The following is a 16,929-nucleotide window of genomic DNA, read 5'->3' as shown; positions in this document are numbered from 1 at the left end:
CGTATCCCAATTTCATGGAACAATGCTCATGATATCAATCACTGGTCCAGACGCGATTATTTACAGACCGCCGTTATATAGCTGGAATATTGCTGAGTGCGGCGGTAAACAACAAACATTCATACACTTCCACATTCACTCACTCATACACCAACACATCCAATCACTCATACACCCGACTGGGTACACGGCCACATGGAGGGTACACCAAATCGTATTCTTCGAAAGATAAGCCTCCAACTTATTATTTCATTTTGTAAAATAAAATAAATCGAGGCGAACCGCTATTCGAGCCCACAATCATAGCTTTCTGACATGTACAGGGGACGCAACTCTGCACAGCGAACTGCGGCGCCTTAGACAACTGGACCACTTAATCCAGACGAAGAACTCTGCAGGGTTGCTGATCCTCTCAACACACTGCAAATAATCTCGATGCAGAGATGTTCGTGGATTCGGATCTCGACCCATCGGATATTGAGCCTAGGTCAGTTAGCACTATAATCATGCTCCTGGTATTCACGGGTATGGTGCTGACAAACCTAGAAACATAATCGAGGCGAACCGGGATTCGAACCCACATTCATAGGTTTCTGGCGTGCTCAGGCGCATTGATGCGCGTTAGACGCCTGGGCCGCCCGTGTTCGTTCAGGTGAAACTTGCCTTGCCTGAAGGGTGTTGTCGCATTTATTACAACCACATGACCAAACTGAGCTGGCACGTTGTCCCCAACCTGGGGCTTCTTCTTAGCCGACTGAACCCAAACAATGGTTTATAGGTCACCGATCTCTTCGCCCGAACAGCAGTCGTTACTCACTTACAAAGGCGTGCCCCATACAATGTGGTGAGGTTATATCTGTATATGTGTATCTCTTCTTCACTGACAAGACTCATAAAGACAGTCATCGAATATTGATCCTATAAACTCGCTAAACATCGAGAATGTATCATCCAATTGGCAAGAGTTGTTTCAGAGCTCTCGTTTTGGCAATACAACGCTGATTCGTAAACGTACGACACGTACTCTTGTACTAATAATATTCATCACCGTGCCTCAATGACCTATGGCAAGACGCGACTGAAGGTGGTCATGGCTGACCGGGAATTGTTTTCATCGTGTTCATGTCCGTTTATCATCACACTCGTTTAGTTTCCTTAAAGCACGTTGATCAGTTGTTGAAGACATCTTAAAGCCGGAGATTCGGACGTTTTAAATATATCTAGCATCGCTCAACGAAAAGGTATGTTCGTTCCACTAAGAAGTGCAATGTGATTACTTGAAGACATGAAACGTTTATGGATAACATGTATATTCTTTGTAATGTCATTTCATAACTACACGACCGTGAAGATCCAGGTTGAGAATAGGTCTTCAGCAACTGATGCTTGACGTGAATGGCGACTATGCTTGTCGTAAAAGGCGACTAACGGGATCGGGTGGTCAGGCTCGCTGACATTGTTGACGCAAGTCATCGTATCCCAATTTTGTGGGTCGATGCTCATGATGTCAATCACTGGACTGTCTGGTTCAGACCGCCGTCATATAGCTGGAATATTGCCGAGTGTGGCGTTACACAACAAACATCAAACAACAACATCACAGGTGTGCTATGTCACTGCATCAGATTATGAGATGTTGTTTCACAAAATGTCCACCAACTACATCTATGATAAGTATATGTAGAACACACGGTCACTGGTGATTTCACGCGGTTTACAGACCCGAGAAGATCCGGGGTAGAATAGGTCTTCAGAAACCCATGCTTGCCGTAAAAGGGGACTATGCTTGTCATAAGAGGCGACTAACGGGATCGGGTGGTCAGGCTCGCTGACTTGGTTGATGCATGTCATCGATACCAATTGCGTTGATCGATGCTCATGACATTAATCACTAGATTGTCTGGTCCAGACTCGATTATTTACAGACCGCCGTCATATAACTGGAATATTGCTGAGTGCGGCGTAAAACAACCAACGCGGTTTACAACATACGCTGATGCTGGGCAAATGCCATTGTTATCGTAAACCACCATTGTGGGCGTTTTATGAAGTCAATGAACCGCGTCATTGTTCATATCGACAGTGAAAGCCAATCAACACACTTGTTTGATATTAAATATAGAAGACGACTGTTCAACTACTACGGTTAATGATAACATGAATTTTAAACAAAGAATGACAAAATGTTGGTCTCGTTAAACATCAAGAAATGTATATTATTCACTTGCATGTCTCTGGTGTATTGCGTTCCAGTTTGTAATCACATACAACAATGCTAGTCACGTCTCTCACGCTGGTACTTTCCTTAAAGCAGAATATATAACATCGCTAACCAACAAAGGTATGCTCGTTCCACTATCAAATGCTTGAAGTCATGAAACGTTGGAGGATATCAACTTATTCCAGCATCATGTAATGAAATGCTGTCAATATCTATTTCCCATCACTTACCTATATTACTAAATCAATACTCATGTCAATCCGTTGAAGAATTGTTCCAATGATACTGTTATAATATCCATTTACTGTTTTGATATGAGTTACATATGTTCAACACTGCTTCACCATTCTGATGCATGACGTCCACGCTGGAATCCAGCTATACACATTAACTGAGGGGCAAAAGACAGTACCCCGAGCTATCTTTTTATGTAATTGAAAATTGAAAGAAATGTAAAATTTGATCATGTCCATTTAACCATCTCTCATTCCTGTAACAGTTAGTAAAACGCAATATGTGATTGGGTTCAAATGGTTCAATGTTGTAGGAAATATATTTGTAACCACATGATTGAAATCGTAAATTTGTGCAAAAAAACATGATTTCTATTTTCAAAGTTAAGATTCTAAGAAAACCATCAACAGTTGTGTGTTATGCGAAATCTTTTCCCTTTATTTTTTTAAAAAGATTTTAATCAAAGTAAATACAAGTGCAGAGTTCAAAGTTCAAAATGACAAATTCGGCAAAATTGTGATGTAAATGATGTGAATGGATCGCTGAAAATCACCGATGACACAGATTTTCATAGCAAAGCTCTTTGACATACGACTGCGTCATATAAACAAACGAACCTGGGCCATACAATCTAGTGATCAGTATCATGAGCAATGATTCACGTCGTTGTGGTAATATGTAACTTATAATTACACATGAGTGAGTGAGTATGGTTTTACGCCGCTTTTAGCAATATTCCAGCAATATCACGGCGGGGGACACCAGAAATGGGCTTCACACATTGTACCCATGTCGGGAATCGAACCCGGGTCTTCGGCGTGACGAGCGATCGCTTTAACAACTAGGCTACTTGACCGCCCCTGATTACACATAACGGTACATCTAGAATGATCGCGTGTGATAACTTTCATGTGCACTTTTAACGGTTCTCAATTCTGATTTGTCATTTGAATACACATGGAATCGCAGTGCTTCGTTGATGACGTCACCCGTCGTTCATGGCGTTACATGTCATCAGATCCGTGAAGATCCGGGGAAGAATAGATCTTCAGCAACCCATGCCTGCTGTAAAAGGTGACTATGCTTGTCGTAAGAGGCGATTAACGGGATCGGGTGGTCAGGCTCGCTGACTTGGTTGATGCATGTCATCGTATCAGTTGCGTAGATCGATGCTCATGATGTCAATCACTGGATTGTCTGGTCCAGGCTGGATTATTTACAGACCGCCGTCATATAGCATGACTATTGCTGCGTGCGGCGTTAAACAACAAACAAACACACATTTCATCATCTGAACAATAGGTTTCCCTCAGTGTAGATAACCTGCAGGGTTCACAATTCATACGTTTTTCTTCATTTTCACTCTTGAAATGTAAATGAGTAATTTATATATTAACCCACTTACAACTTGGAATAGCGGATTATCCTTCTCCCGTAAATGACTGCTGTAAGACCTTCGACATAGACTCGTGCTTAACACCATTTATTCAATCAGGACATACAATTCCTATGACTAATGTGCTATTTTAGGTTGACTTGAGTACACAAAACATGTTAACATATGGATATCATGCAAACTTCTTTGGAACATATTTGATGATACTCATTTTCTGCAAGATTAGTGAGTGAGTCGGGTTTAACACCGTTTTAAATATTATTCCAGTTATATCACGGCGTGTCAGTTTCAATGGGAGGAAAGACCGAGGTGATGCAGGTCACAGAGGTTTACCACTTCGGTGAAACCCACGAGCACGGGTATGGTGCTGACAAACCTAGAAAATATATCGAGGCGAACCGCTATTCGAGCCCACAATCATAGGTCTTTGGCGTGCACAGGGGACGCAACTCTGCACAGCGAATTGCGGCGCCTTAGACAACTGGACCACTTAATCCAGACGAAGAACTCATGCAGGGTTGCTGATCTTCTCAACACACTGCACCCAAACTCGATGCCGTGGTCGTTAAGATAGCCTCTCCCGGAGTCTGGGAGTGTGAGTCTGATTTGATATGGCACTTTGCTTGATCGGCACTCAGAATCAACATTGACATTGAGATTATGTCCCACATCCTTGGCTCGTTTAAAAAAACTGCGGAATGCCTCGTTTTCATCTTGAGTCTTGACATGCTTCACAAGAGGATCATCAGACAAATAGATGTGTGCAAAAGTGAACATTACAATACTATCACGAAGAGCCTCCACGTAAATTAAACCACGCCTTGTTCATCGTAGGAGGGACTGTCATTCTCTTATATGAAGTCGCATACATGTGTCACCGATCAGAAAATAAACATGTAGTCCCAATACAACCAAGGATCATTCCTACAACAACGCCGGTACTGTGCGAGAGGATGAGTTCTGATGGTGTGACGTTCCAATCCAATATGTTGTGGCGACTTTCAAGTAAAATATTTTTAATCAAAATGCCGATTTATTCAAACAGGCATCGAAAGAATTGAAACTTTACAGCTATTCGGGTTCATTCTACATGTACACCCACGTAGACTCCGCGTTTAGAAGTGATTACATTTTCTGCTACAAGATATTGGGTGCAGTGAATGGAGTTTTCTTGTGTGGCGTAAATATTACAGTGACGCCGTGGTTTGGAAAATGTAGCCTAAGGAGTCTAAGGAGTTAAAGGCATAGTAAAATTAGCAAAGAAACCTGTCTCCCCACTACCTGCCCCTTGCAAGGTATCACCGCACACCGCTGTATAAAGATCCATGCATTATGAAGAGTTATAATATACCGACAGTGAATATAATCGTCTTTGCGAGGCGGGTCGCGACCCTTTGGCGTGATAGAAACCCGTGGGCTTGTGGGACCTGAATATTCGACCTATTTCTATAGGTTTGTCAACACACTGTGTTCATGGGCTTCACTAGGACACACGTCTGAGATCTGCATCACTGCATCCAACACTGGCTGATACACTGTGACACAAGTCCATGCAGGTAACTAAAGTACTGTAAGTCCCCATGGTCCTTAGTATGGTGATCTACCTTCAGTTGCCGGCGTTGTTTAGTGCTATCCATGCTAAACATGAGTAACGCCGCTTTAAACAGAGTTCCAGTTATGTCACGGCGTGTCAGCTTAATGTGGGAGGAAAGCCCGAAGTGATGCAAGTCTCAGACGTTTACCACTTCGGTGAAACCCACGAGAACGGGTATGGTGCTGACAAACCTAGAAACATAATCGGGGCGAACCGGGATTCGACCCACAATCATAGGTTTTTGGCGAGCCCAAGGGACGCAACTCTGCACAGCGAATCGCGGCGCCATAGAAACTGGGCCACCCGTGCCCCCTCCATGCTTTGATTCCATACTAGTTTTAAATATATTTCTGTGATAAGTTTAGTTATTGTACTGTCCCAATGTATACATTTCAATTTTTTGACACACGGGAATATGTTAATTCGAATAAGTAAGACTATTTTGGAGGACCTATGCTTCACACAATTACCACTGGATATTTCCACTGTAATTGATCACGGAGGAATACCCGAATTGCACATTCACTATGGAGAATGCTAAAAACACCTTTCTGGGATTCGAACCCCCGATCGTATAATCAGGGCACGCCTGGGGGAAGTGCGACAGCGAACTGCGGCGCTTTAGACCACCTCACTCACTCATACATCCTCATCTTACAGCTCACTGCTGCCTGTCTCATCAGCTATGGCTCGTCAGAAGGACACTGGCTGGGCCTGGGTGTGCGTGCTGGGCTCGTTCTACATCCACTTCATTGTGTTTGGACTCATGCAGTCATTCGGCGTCATATACGTGGAGCTCCTGGATCAGTTTAAAAGTTCTCGGGGTGAGACAGCCTGGATTGGATCTCTTCTCAGTGGCCTCGTCCTACTGCTTGGTGAGATATTATATTTATAGTGGATTTAACCGTGGATGGTAGCTTAACGTCGTGTCCAAGATTATTACATGGAAACCTGCGCGCGCGCGTGCGTGCGTGCGTGCGTGCGTGCGTGCGTGTGTGTGTGTGTGTGTGTGTGTGTGTTTCAGGGAAACCAATGCATGTTTTGAAGCAGTGATAGAAAACAGCTATGTAAGTCTCTGACATACAAAACTATACAAAGCGTCCAATATTAAATTGTCGGTTCCTAGAGCAGTGATATAAATTGTGAATACCGTTATGAATCCTGGCACTTGGATATCACGGATTTCGATTAAATGTAATACTATTCTTGAGTTAATGACTAAATATGAGTTATGTGAAGTAATTATTTTTTACTTATTCATTCATGAGAATTTTGCGTTTTGGCGGTATACATGTAAAAAAGGGATTGCACCTACATGAGCACAAAAGCCTTGTTCTTTGATAATAAGGTGATTTTAATAACATCATTATATTTGCCTAGGACCCGTGGGGGTGGTCGTCCTTGGACTGCTGGGAACTCGAGCGACAGCCGTACTGGGGGCTGTGTTGGCGTGTGTAGGCTGCAGTGTCAGTTTCCTGGCTGACAGTCTGCTCTTCCTGTATCTCAGCTATGGCGTCCTCCAAGGTAAGAGCCATGATGAAGAATGGGCTGAAGTGAGTGAGATGTTCTCAAATCAGCTTTAAACAAAATTTCAGTTATATGCCTGCTTGACAGCCTAATCAGGGAAGAAAGGCCAAAATGACTTATAACCTGGTGAAGCCAGCAATCATGGCCTCAGACAACAATCGGCACAGGTGTATGGAGGGCGTCAACAGCGGCATTGAAGTTAAACTCCATGTTTCTTGATGAATTGAGGTTCTGTGTACGTTACATATAACAGACAATGTGGTCTTGGACGGCATGGCGAGAGCTACTATCCGGCAGCAGGATAGCTTCGGTGGTCGCAGCATCGCGGTCTTGGCTGGAATCACAGATGAAAACAGGACGGATGTGATAATCGTGCAAGGATATATTACCGGTCAACGTTATGTGGACCACATTTCACGTCCAGTAGTCATGCCCAGTGCATTGATCAGAATTTCCTCGTCCTCTGTCAAAGACAGTAAGGTGTCACAACACTGCCCAGGCCAGCCAAACCTCCAAAGAATTTGAAACGGTTTGGGCAGGCCTTCAAAAGAGAATGGCAAAGCTACCACAGGAGACAATCTGGCGTTTGATTTCCAGAATGCACAGAAGAGGTCGTGCCTGCATCGATACACATGGGGAACGGACGAAGTATAGATTTTTTTATGGAGAAATTCAAAACGTCATATCTTTACATATGATTCTGAATACATTTGGGTCTCCTTACATATTATTTCTGCTATATATTTACAGCAAAATGCAGAACCATGGACAATTGAACGATCTGTACCGGGTTTCTGTCTTGATATCTGTGTGAAGTGCAAGCAATCAACAGACAAACCAACAATTGTGAACACATTCCAGTCTTCCTGATAATTTTTTACGTATTTTATGATCATTCATTTTCATATACCCTTCTCATTCTCCAGGTTTAGGCTTCAGCCTGCTGTATATGTCGGCTGTTGTCATCACGAACCAGTATTTTGAGAAACGACGGTCTTTGGCCAACGCCCTTGGGTCTGTTGGAGGAGGTCTTGGAACACTAGTCATTCCCCCTCTTCTGCAGGTGATGATGTCAGAGTACTCCTGGAAGGGGGCGTTGTTGATTACAGGTGGGCTTGTCCTCAACTGTGCAGTGTTTGGGGCACTTTTCAGGCCGTTTTACACCAGGCAGGAACTCAAATATATGAAAACCCAATCAAGAACATCAGGTAAGATTGAAACCAATAGGACGTAGAACAGACGACGTAGAAGGTATATGTGGATTGGCCTTACAAAATAGAAGTGTTTCTATGTGGCGGTGGCAGCCACGAGTGTAATATCAAACTTTTTCTCAAACAAATTTCTGTAAAGATATGGGTGGTTGCAGGGGGGTTATGAAGGCTTAAAATAATCCTTTGTCCTGGGTTATAATCAGAATCCGCATATTCCGTGCTCTTTTTAGCAACATACTGAGTTTGGTCAATGGAGTAAACGTCTGTCAACCGCTTTCTTTTCCCATCAAACCATATGCGTAACATGTATAAAAGGTTTTCTTTGATGTCTTTCTTTCCGATGGAGACACAAGGGAGACTGCCAGGGCCTGCTCTCGTGCAGCTTTCTGCTTCCAAGTCAAATCCATCTTCTCAACGTTCACCAACATCAGATACACCGTTTATGTTGTTGGAGCCGTGATCGGGGCTTTTCCTTACACCATCCCATTTAACCATCTCCCAGACCTGGCAAATGATCTGGACATCCCAGAAGAAAAATCAGCGTGGCTGATATCAGTCATCGGTATAGCCAGCCTGGTGGGACGCTTGATATTTGGTCGGATATCCGACATCCCGTGTGTCAACAGAGTGGCTTTCTTTGCTTCAGCCAGTATTCTGTGTGGTGCTGCCTCCATGGCGTGTCCAAAGTTGGTGTCATTTCCAACACTGATGGCATATTCAGCGTTCTTTGGGATATTCTTGGGTTTGTATACTAGTATTTACAAGATGCTGTGTGATAAGATATTCACGAGTTTGTCTAGAGCATTGGAATAGATATAAGTTTATCATAAAGTGCCGGGTGATTAGAAGTCATGGTTGTTTTCAGAAACCAACTCGGTGTCACGACCCAGTCAATTAAATGAGGTCACCAGTCAGGAACTACTTCTAAATAAGCTGCAATATCTCTTGCTAAACACACTCACACTCCTGCACTGTGGTGACTTGGCATTATTCCACTGCCACCAGCTGATTTATATATCTCGTGACCAGACTTTTCTCTCATTTGTAAACAAACAGGCTCATTCTGAAATCGGAACAGAATGGCTAAATGCAAATCTGTCTGTGCATTTAACATATCGTTGTACATAATGATATAGATATACTTACTACAGCTGCAACAGTGAGGTGCGTGAGAATATATTTTTATGAACGTATCGAGTGGTTTTTTTCTCAATATAAGGTAACTATTCTGTGACACATGTTTAACTAAATGTGTAGACTCGTCAAAATTGAAACAGATGAAAAACATATGTAATATTTTGATAGACTTTGGAAGATGTCACGAATCATCACATGTTGCTGGCCTGAGTTGATGGGCTGGCCGCATGGAACCCTGGGTAGGAGAGTGAAACACACTTTTCCCTAACGTCAACAAAACGTTTCTGTAGGGGTTTTCCGGTGTATAGGTGCTTCTGAAAACATTATGTTTTTGTTTGTCCAGGTATCTGGATGTACCTCCAACCAGTTGTTGTGGCAGACATCATTGGTGTAGACAAACTCAGTGAAGGATTCGGACTCCTCATCTGTTTGGAAGGAGTCGTCGTCTTCCTGGGATCACCGTTTGCTGGTGAGTACCGAAGGTGTATGGTACTCTTCTTTTGACTGAGGGTCCACAGTAGACTGATCAGGTTTTCATAATTACAAAAATTAAATATATACAAGCTGATGCAAACGTTGAATTTCGAAAGTTTAGTACTGACATGATATAAACCCTGATAAGCAATAACTACCTTCAAATGTCACTGTGCGATTTAATGTAACGACAGTGGTGATAACTTGTCACTAAATGAATATCAGTGATTCAGTAATGTGTATGTCCTCCAAGTGGAATCATGCAAGGGTGCCCTCGATGGCGGTTTGTTAGGCGTTTAACGACGCCGTCAGGAATTGCCCTTTATGTCCCTCTGAGGACCTGTGAGGAATGGGACGGTGTCGAGTTCTCTTGCCACTAAGGTAGATTTGTGTTCAGACATCAGCTTTGCTCCCGTCGGAAAAGAGCACACGTTGCCAACATTGAACTTGATGTGCCCATCACAAACGCTGAAGTCGATGTTGCCTCGTCATGTCGTTGATGTTGGAGATCGAATCGTATGTGACGACTGAAGACAAGAACAAGCGCAGTCGCTGCAATTGACGCCACATCAGCTCAGGGCCTTTTCCCCCCCTACACGCAGCCCAGACAGTGAATGAGACTTCTCCCAGGAAGCGCTGCATAGACAAACCCAACCAGAACTTTACCCAGATTGTCAGAAGGGCTGTATTCCTGGTAGCAAACACAGGTACTCTCCCAATGTCAGTCAACAGATTGGGAGGTACCAACCTAAGACACCGAGAACAATGGGGTGTCGGACAACTTGGTACTTGGGATGCAAGCGTGACATTTCGAAAGCGAGGTCCACATATTTGCCATGTTTTTCCTTAATCTTGTCAATCACATTAGTGTCAAAGGGGACAGAAAATTCAGTGATCTTTTATGATTTCATTGGATTTTTAAAAAAGGACAAGATCAGGTTTGTTTGCCTGGATACGTCTGAGGCTGTATAAGGGCCTATTCCAAAGAATTTTATATTTATCCTTTTCCATGACGCCCTCTACATATTCCGGGACGTACCATGGGTGGACCTCTGTGTCAAAACCACAAGCATGACGAAGACGGTAATAAAATGATCGATATACACCATCATGTCGTTCAAGATACTGTGTTTGTACCAAGGCTGGGCATCCACTGACAATGTGTTGGTCAGTCTCATTAAATTCATTACATTATCTGCATTTAGTATTCACATTTTGATGCAAATCGCACATTGACTGTTTCCAGTGACTGGTCCTGAGCAGCAAACAGAAAGCCTTCAGTTTCACTTTTCAGGCCAGACGACTTCATCCAAGTTAAGGACTCTGCAGGGTTGCTTATTTTCTCAACACACTGCACGTAAACTCGATGCAGTGGTCGTTCAGAAAGCCTCTCCTTGAAAAACTGAATCTGGGCCGATTTGATATGGCAATTCGCTTGGTGGACACTCATTTCTGTACCGTCCAGCACTACAGAACCATCAACAAAATCACCACCGACATTGAGATTATGTCCCACATCCTTGGCTCGTTTTGGAAAACTGTGGAATGTCTTGTTTTCATCATCAGTCTTCACATGCTTCACAAGAGGATCATCAGACAAATAAATGTGTGCAAAAGTGCACAAAACAATTCTATCATGAAGAGCCTCCACATTAATCAAACCACCATTATTATTACTATTATTATTATTATTATTATTGTTGTTATTATCATTCGCTCTACTGGATGATTTCAATGTTCAACCTCTCCACATTATTTAACTATTTAACCATTTCAGGCTGGTTGTACGATTTGACCGGAGACTACGCCATATCATTCTATGTCACTGGGGCCTGGTATATCGTAGGAGGCAGTATCATTCTCTTGTATGAAGTCGTACACATGTGTCGCCGATCGGAAAGTAAACATTCATATAGTCCCAATACAACCACGGATCATGTCTATGACAACGCCGGTACTCTGAGAGAGGAAGAGCTTTGATGGTTTGACGTTCCAATCCATGAGTTACGCTATGGCATTTTTCTAGTAAAACAGTTTTAATCAAAATGCTTTTTGTGTTAATTTCTTCAAACAAGCACACCATTGCATTAAACTAATTGTAAATGCACAGAAATGTGTCAGCAGTTATCCACCCAAGTTGCTACTGATGACTTGGTTTCGTTTGTTGTTTAACCCTGCACTCAATATGTCGGGTATATGACGGCGGTCTGTAAATAATCCAGCCTGGACCGGACAATCCAGTGATTGACATCATGAGCACCGATCCACGTATAAATTGAGATACGATGACATGCATCAGCCAAATCAGCGTGCCTGACCTTCCGATTCCGTTAGTCGCCTCTTACGACAAGCAAAGTCGCCTTTTACGGTAAGCATGGGTTGCTGAAGACCTATTCTAACCCGGATCTTCACGGGCCGATATATCTGTGTATGTATATTGGTATGTCTGTAAATATTTCAGTATGCTCGGTGATGGATTCTGTTCGTTAATACTTAACAATGGGAAATCACGTCATGTTCAGTTGTGAAGTAACTTCCGTGCTGGATGACAAAACGCATATAAACTCATTTCAATTATTTGAGACGCCCTCAACTTCAACGAGATTATAAACATAGTCAAGCCGACTTCACTTGATATGACTGGTGGGTAAATTAAAGCGTTCAGATGCTTTAAGACGGACGCATACCTGAAGCCCGTAGCGATAACCGAAGGTATTTGGTCTCAAATCACCGCATATTTAATGATTTTATGTCGCATCACTCACTCTGTCGCCACCGATAACAGAATCAACAACAGTCTCGTTCGATGTTTAATGTCTGTTTGTTGTTTAACGCCGCAAAATTTAAGCTATATGACGGCGGTTTGTAAATGTTCGACCGGACAATCCAGTGATTCAACGCAATTGGGATACATGACACGCATCAATCAAATCACCTATTAGCACATGCTTAAGACAAATTCATCCCTCAAACCAAATGATTTTGACCGAGCTGATTGAATACAGATGCAATCTAGTTTTGTTTTTGTTTTGTATGTAGTTTGACGCCGCGCTCAGCAATACACCTTATTACAACGTTCGTTCTCCACCTGGACATTACCCTAATTTCATCTTGAGTGAGTGAGTATAGTTTTACGCCGCTTTTAGCAATATTCCAGCAATATTACGGCGGGGGACACCAGAAATGGGCTTCACACATTGCACCCATGTCGGGAATCGAACCCGTGTCTTCGGCGTGACGAGCGAACGCTTTAACCACTAGGCTACCCGACTGTCCCAATTTCATCTTGAACAGTCTTGATTAAATACACACATTCATCTTCTTGTCCAAGTTTCGGCCAGGAAAGACTATTTCAGATGCCAACATAAATGAAGATGTTCTGTGCCGGAGAGGAGACTGCTGGAGACAAGCAGAGTCTAACATGTCATGCTGCTGTAGACAATGTCAATCTGACATGCCACACTGCTGTCATTTCATTGACTAGTCGAGTGAATTGTCTCCCTTGCATTGCAAACACGTACCATGCCAATGTCACCGACACAAACTTGAGCTATGAAGTGACACAACCAATTTTATTCATAAATACCTGTCACAAATGACAGAAAATATTAGCTTAATGTTACAAAGTGAAGTCTTGAAACTAATAATTTCAGAAAATACTAAAGACATAAATTCAACACGTCAATATTAAATATCATACTACACGTATTAAAATACAAGCTATAAACCACCGGCAACTTAAGCTAGACACCCTGACTGGGGACCATGGGGACTTACAGTACTTCACAACTGCATTAATTAATCCCCAGCACAATCTACGTCATCACTCCTAGTTATTTGACTAAAACCTTTTGTATACATTTCTTTCGGAAATATAAACCCCATAAATACCAAGAGCTCTTTTAAGATAACACTCCAATTAAGAATGTAAAAGAAGCAAAGTTTTGGGGATTGATTTTCGACCACCATTTGACGTTTTTGCCACATATTAAATATTTAAAGACTAAATGCCTGAAGGCCCTAGATTTATTGAAAGTCGTCTCAAATTCAAACTCTCCTTCACTTATATAGGTCATTAATCCGTTCTAATTGGACTATGGCTCCATTGTGGGGCGGGGGGAGGGTTGGTGGGTGGGTGGATGGGGTTTGCTGTATACATATGAAGATATTGTTAGTTATAATATTTTATTTATGTATTTTATTGATTGTATAAATTTAGGTGTCTTTTAGGCCAGTAATGGCCAGGTGTATCATGTACACATGACACATTAATAACCTATATTATTATTATTATTATTATTATTATTATTGTTATTATTATTAATATTATTATTATTATTATTATTGAGTAAGATGGAGCTTACAACAGTAATTTAAAACAGCTAGACTCAATCAACCATAAGGGACTAAGACTATGCCTTGGTGCTTTTAGAACTTCTCCTGTTGACAGTCTCTATGTCGAGACTGATGAACCCTGTCTGAAAGAACGCCGTATTAAATTGTCTCCTCAATATATCGCTAAATTACACTCTAATCCTGCATATGACTCCGTTTCTCATCCCCTATATGACGTACTGTTTCAGAAAAAAACAAAGCTGGTTCCAACACTTGGAATTCGGGTCAAACCACATATTATTGCTGCAAATATAGACCTAGATATTATCTCACCAAAATCGTCCAATACTCCTCCCTGGCAGCTGGTGAGGCCAGAAGTAGACGTTTCTCTAACCCGTTTTATTATATATGACACAAATCAACTTATATATCAACTGGAATATGTACGATTAAGAAATAAATACGACACTCACCGTTCAGTCTTTACTGATGGATCCAAGGATGGTGGCAAAGTGGCATGAGCCACTGTCGTTGGATCAAAACATTTATTATCTAGAATACCAGGCAATAGCTCTATTTTCACTGCTGAGGCCAATGCTATCCTTACAGCCTTAGTATACATTAAACGACAGTCTGCATGTAAACAATTTATCATCTTTTCTGATTCTTTAGGGAGTTGGAGCTGGTGAAGTGGGTGTAGATGTTAGCTTGCTGTTTAGGGGGGCGGCTGATGATGTGGGAGGCTTTTCCTATGAACGGGAGGGCGACACTAACCACTTCCATGAGGTAGTGAACAACATCCTCCAAGACCCCACCACCTACACCAAGATCAAGACGGACCCAACTGCCAAACTCCTTCGCCAACATAAAGCCCTCCTAAAACAACTAAAAGACAACTTTGAAATTAGCCAAGTTCTTCACCACCAACTCTCCGTCAATCACCCCCAACCACCCTATGCCAGAGCCACCATCAAAATCCACAAGAACCCTCCTAAAGCCCGTATACTTGTGTGTTCCCGAGTGTGCTACAAAACGGCCATCACCTAACCAGAATCCTTGCCCCCTTAGGAAAAACAGCCGACTCCTTCATCTCTGACTCCACGGACTTCTGCTCCAAACTCAAGAACATCACCGATCCAGATCAAATCATCAGTTACGATGTAGTAGACCTCTTCACCAACGTACCCATAGAAGTCACTCACTCACAAATTCTCCGCCGTCGCATCACCAAAACTCCTCTTGAAACCAGCCTATCTACTGATTCTATCATCGCCCTCACCACCGCCTGTATCTCCTCTACCTACTTCACCAGGGACGACGAGTACTATCAACAGATACACGGCCTACGCATGGGATCCCCACTGTCTCCTATCCTTACTGAAATCTACATGACCCACTTCGAACAGCAAGACCTCACCACATCACCCATCCAACCTATTTGCTGGTACAGGAAAGTTGACGACACCTTTGTCATCCTAAAACAAGATCAAAACCCAACCCTGCTACTACAACATCTTAACCAACAACACCCCCGAGTACAGTTCACCATCGAAATAGAAAAGGACAACCAACTACCCTTCCTAGATGTCCTCGTTTGTAGAAACTCAGCTAACAGAATTCAAACCAGTGTCTACCGGAAGCCCACCCACACCGACCAGTATATCCACTTCAACCCTAACCACCCTCTTAGAACCAAGACTGGCATCATCTCCACCTTTACCAAACGTGCCAACAACCTTTCTTCTGCTGACCCCAAACCTGAGATCGAACACCTCCGCCAAGTCTTCACCCACCTCAACTATTATCCACCCAATCTCGTCGACAAAGTCATCACCTCAGTACTCCATCCCACATCCAGACCTGCGACCCTTAAACCCGAATCAGCGCCCTTCCGCATCGCCCTCTCGTTCATCGGAAAAGCCTCCCACATCATCAGCCGCCTCCTCAAACAGCAAGCCAACATCGACACCCACTTCACCAGCTCCAACTCCCCCAAGACCCTATTAAGAGCCAACGGCAGGAACACAACCAAACCCCAAGAGCCTAAAGGTGTAGTTTACAAAATTGACTCAACTATGGACAGTCTTACGTAGGTCAAACATCCTGCCCAGTCAACACCAGAATGAAAGAGCATAAAACCTCCACCATTAAATCCGACAGTAAATCAGCCATCTCGGACCATATAAAAAACCGTCCTGATCACAACATCAACTGGGAAAACGTTCAAATCCTCGCCAACAACATCCATGATTTCACAAAAAGAAAACTAACAGAAGCAATCAACATTCGCCGCCACAAGCCATCAATCAACAGCGATCAAAGCAATTTCATCCCATCCGCCTACTATGAACTCATCAAGCAATAATCACTTATCCTGTTTAATTGGCTTCATGTCCCATTGGCTTCCACCTATGTGTTCTCTGTCCATCGCGTTGTGACAGTTTTATCCCCTTGTCAACACCTACCTATGTTATCCCACTCATATATGCAATTGTTGTTACTGTTAATCCTCCACCTACTATATATATTCTGTACTAAGTCCCTCATTCTAAAATCAAAATTCAAATAAGTTCAAATAAAATTCAAATATGGGCAAATAAATTGGGTTTCTCACTAAATGCCGAAAAAAACACAGGGATAGTATTCAAACACAAATATGCGTGCAAACACCCCCAAACTAGAACTAAACAAAGAAAAACATACAATTCCAAAAAGAAACCAAATTCCTTGGACTAATCTTTGATGAACACCTCACCTGGGGTGCTCACATTAAACACCTAACAAATAGATGCACTAAAGA

General features: G+C 42.6%; 2 protein-coding genes across 5 annotated transcripts; both read left to right on the top strand.

The window, feature by feature from the left end:
* The first annotated feature begins 60 nt into the window (after positions 1-60).
* LOC124122536 (monocarboxylate transporter 14-like) lies at positions 61-11,840 on the top strand. Of its 4 annotated transcripts, none has more exons than XM_046485585.2 (7): positions 61-1,241; positions 6,106-6,320; positions 6,826-6,969; positions 7,899-8,179; positions 8,523-8,925; positions 9,664-9,789; positions 11,572-11,840. In XM_046485585.2, the coding sequence occupies exons 2-7, from the start codon at positions 6,131-6,133 to the stop codon at positions 11,772-11,774; spliced, it is 1,347 nt and encodes a 448-aa protein (XP_046341541.2). In that variant the 5' UTR covers positions 61-1,241; positions 6,106-6,130; the 3' UTR covers positions 11,775-11,840. The 4 variants fall into 4 exon arrangements, with proteins under 4 accessions (XP_046341541.2, XP_048246513.1, XP_048246512.1 ...); XM_048390556.1 differs by lacking the exon at positions 61-1,241 and adding an exon at positions 3,654-5,407 and having other exon boundaries at positions 7,899-8,180; positions 8,530-8,925; XM_048390555.1 differs by lacking the exon at positions 61-1,241 and adding an exon at positions 3,654-5,407 and having other exon boundaries at positions 7,899-8,180; positions 8,527-8,925.
* A 1,322-nt stretch (positions 11,841-13,162) lies between these two features.
* Positions 13,163-16,222, top strand: LOC125377366. Its single transcript, XM_048390422.1, has 4 exons — positions 13,163-13,228; positions 14,378-14,494; positions 14,802-15,129; positions 15,198-16,222. Exons 1-4 carry the CDS (start codon positions 13,163-13,165, stop codon positions 16,220-16,222), a joined length of 1,536 nt encoding a protein of 511 aa, XP_048246379.1.
* Positions 16,223-16,929: the final 707 nt, after the last annotated feature.

This window comes from Haliotis rufescens, unplaced genomic scaffold, assembly GCF_023055435.1.
Source record: "Haliotis rufescens isolate VD_foot unplaced genomic scaffold, xgHalRufe1.0.p SCAF_9, whole genome shotgun sequence".
NCBI lineage: Eukaryota > Metazoa > Mollusca > Gastropoda > Lepetellida > Haliotidae > Haliotis > Haliotis rufescens.
Note: the sequence above shows the minus strand (reverse complement) of the source record. Positions and strands in the feature narration are given on the sequence as shown.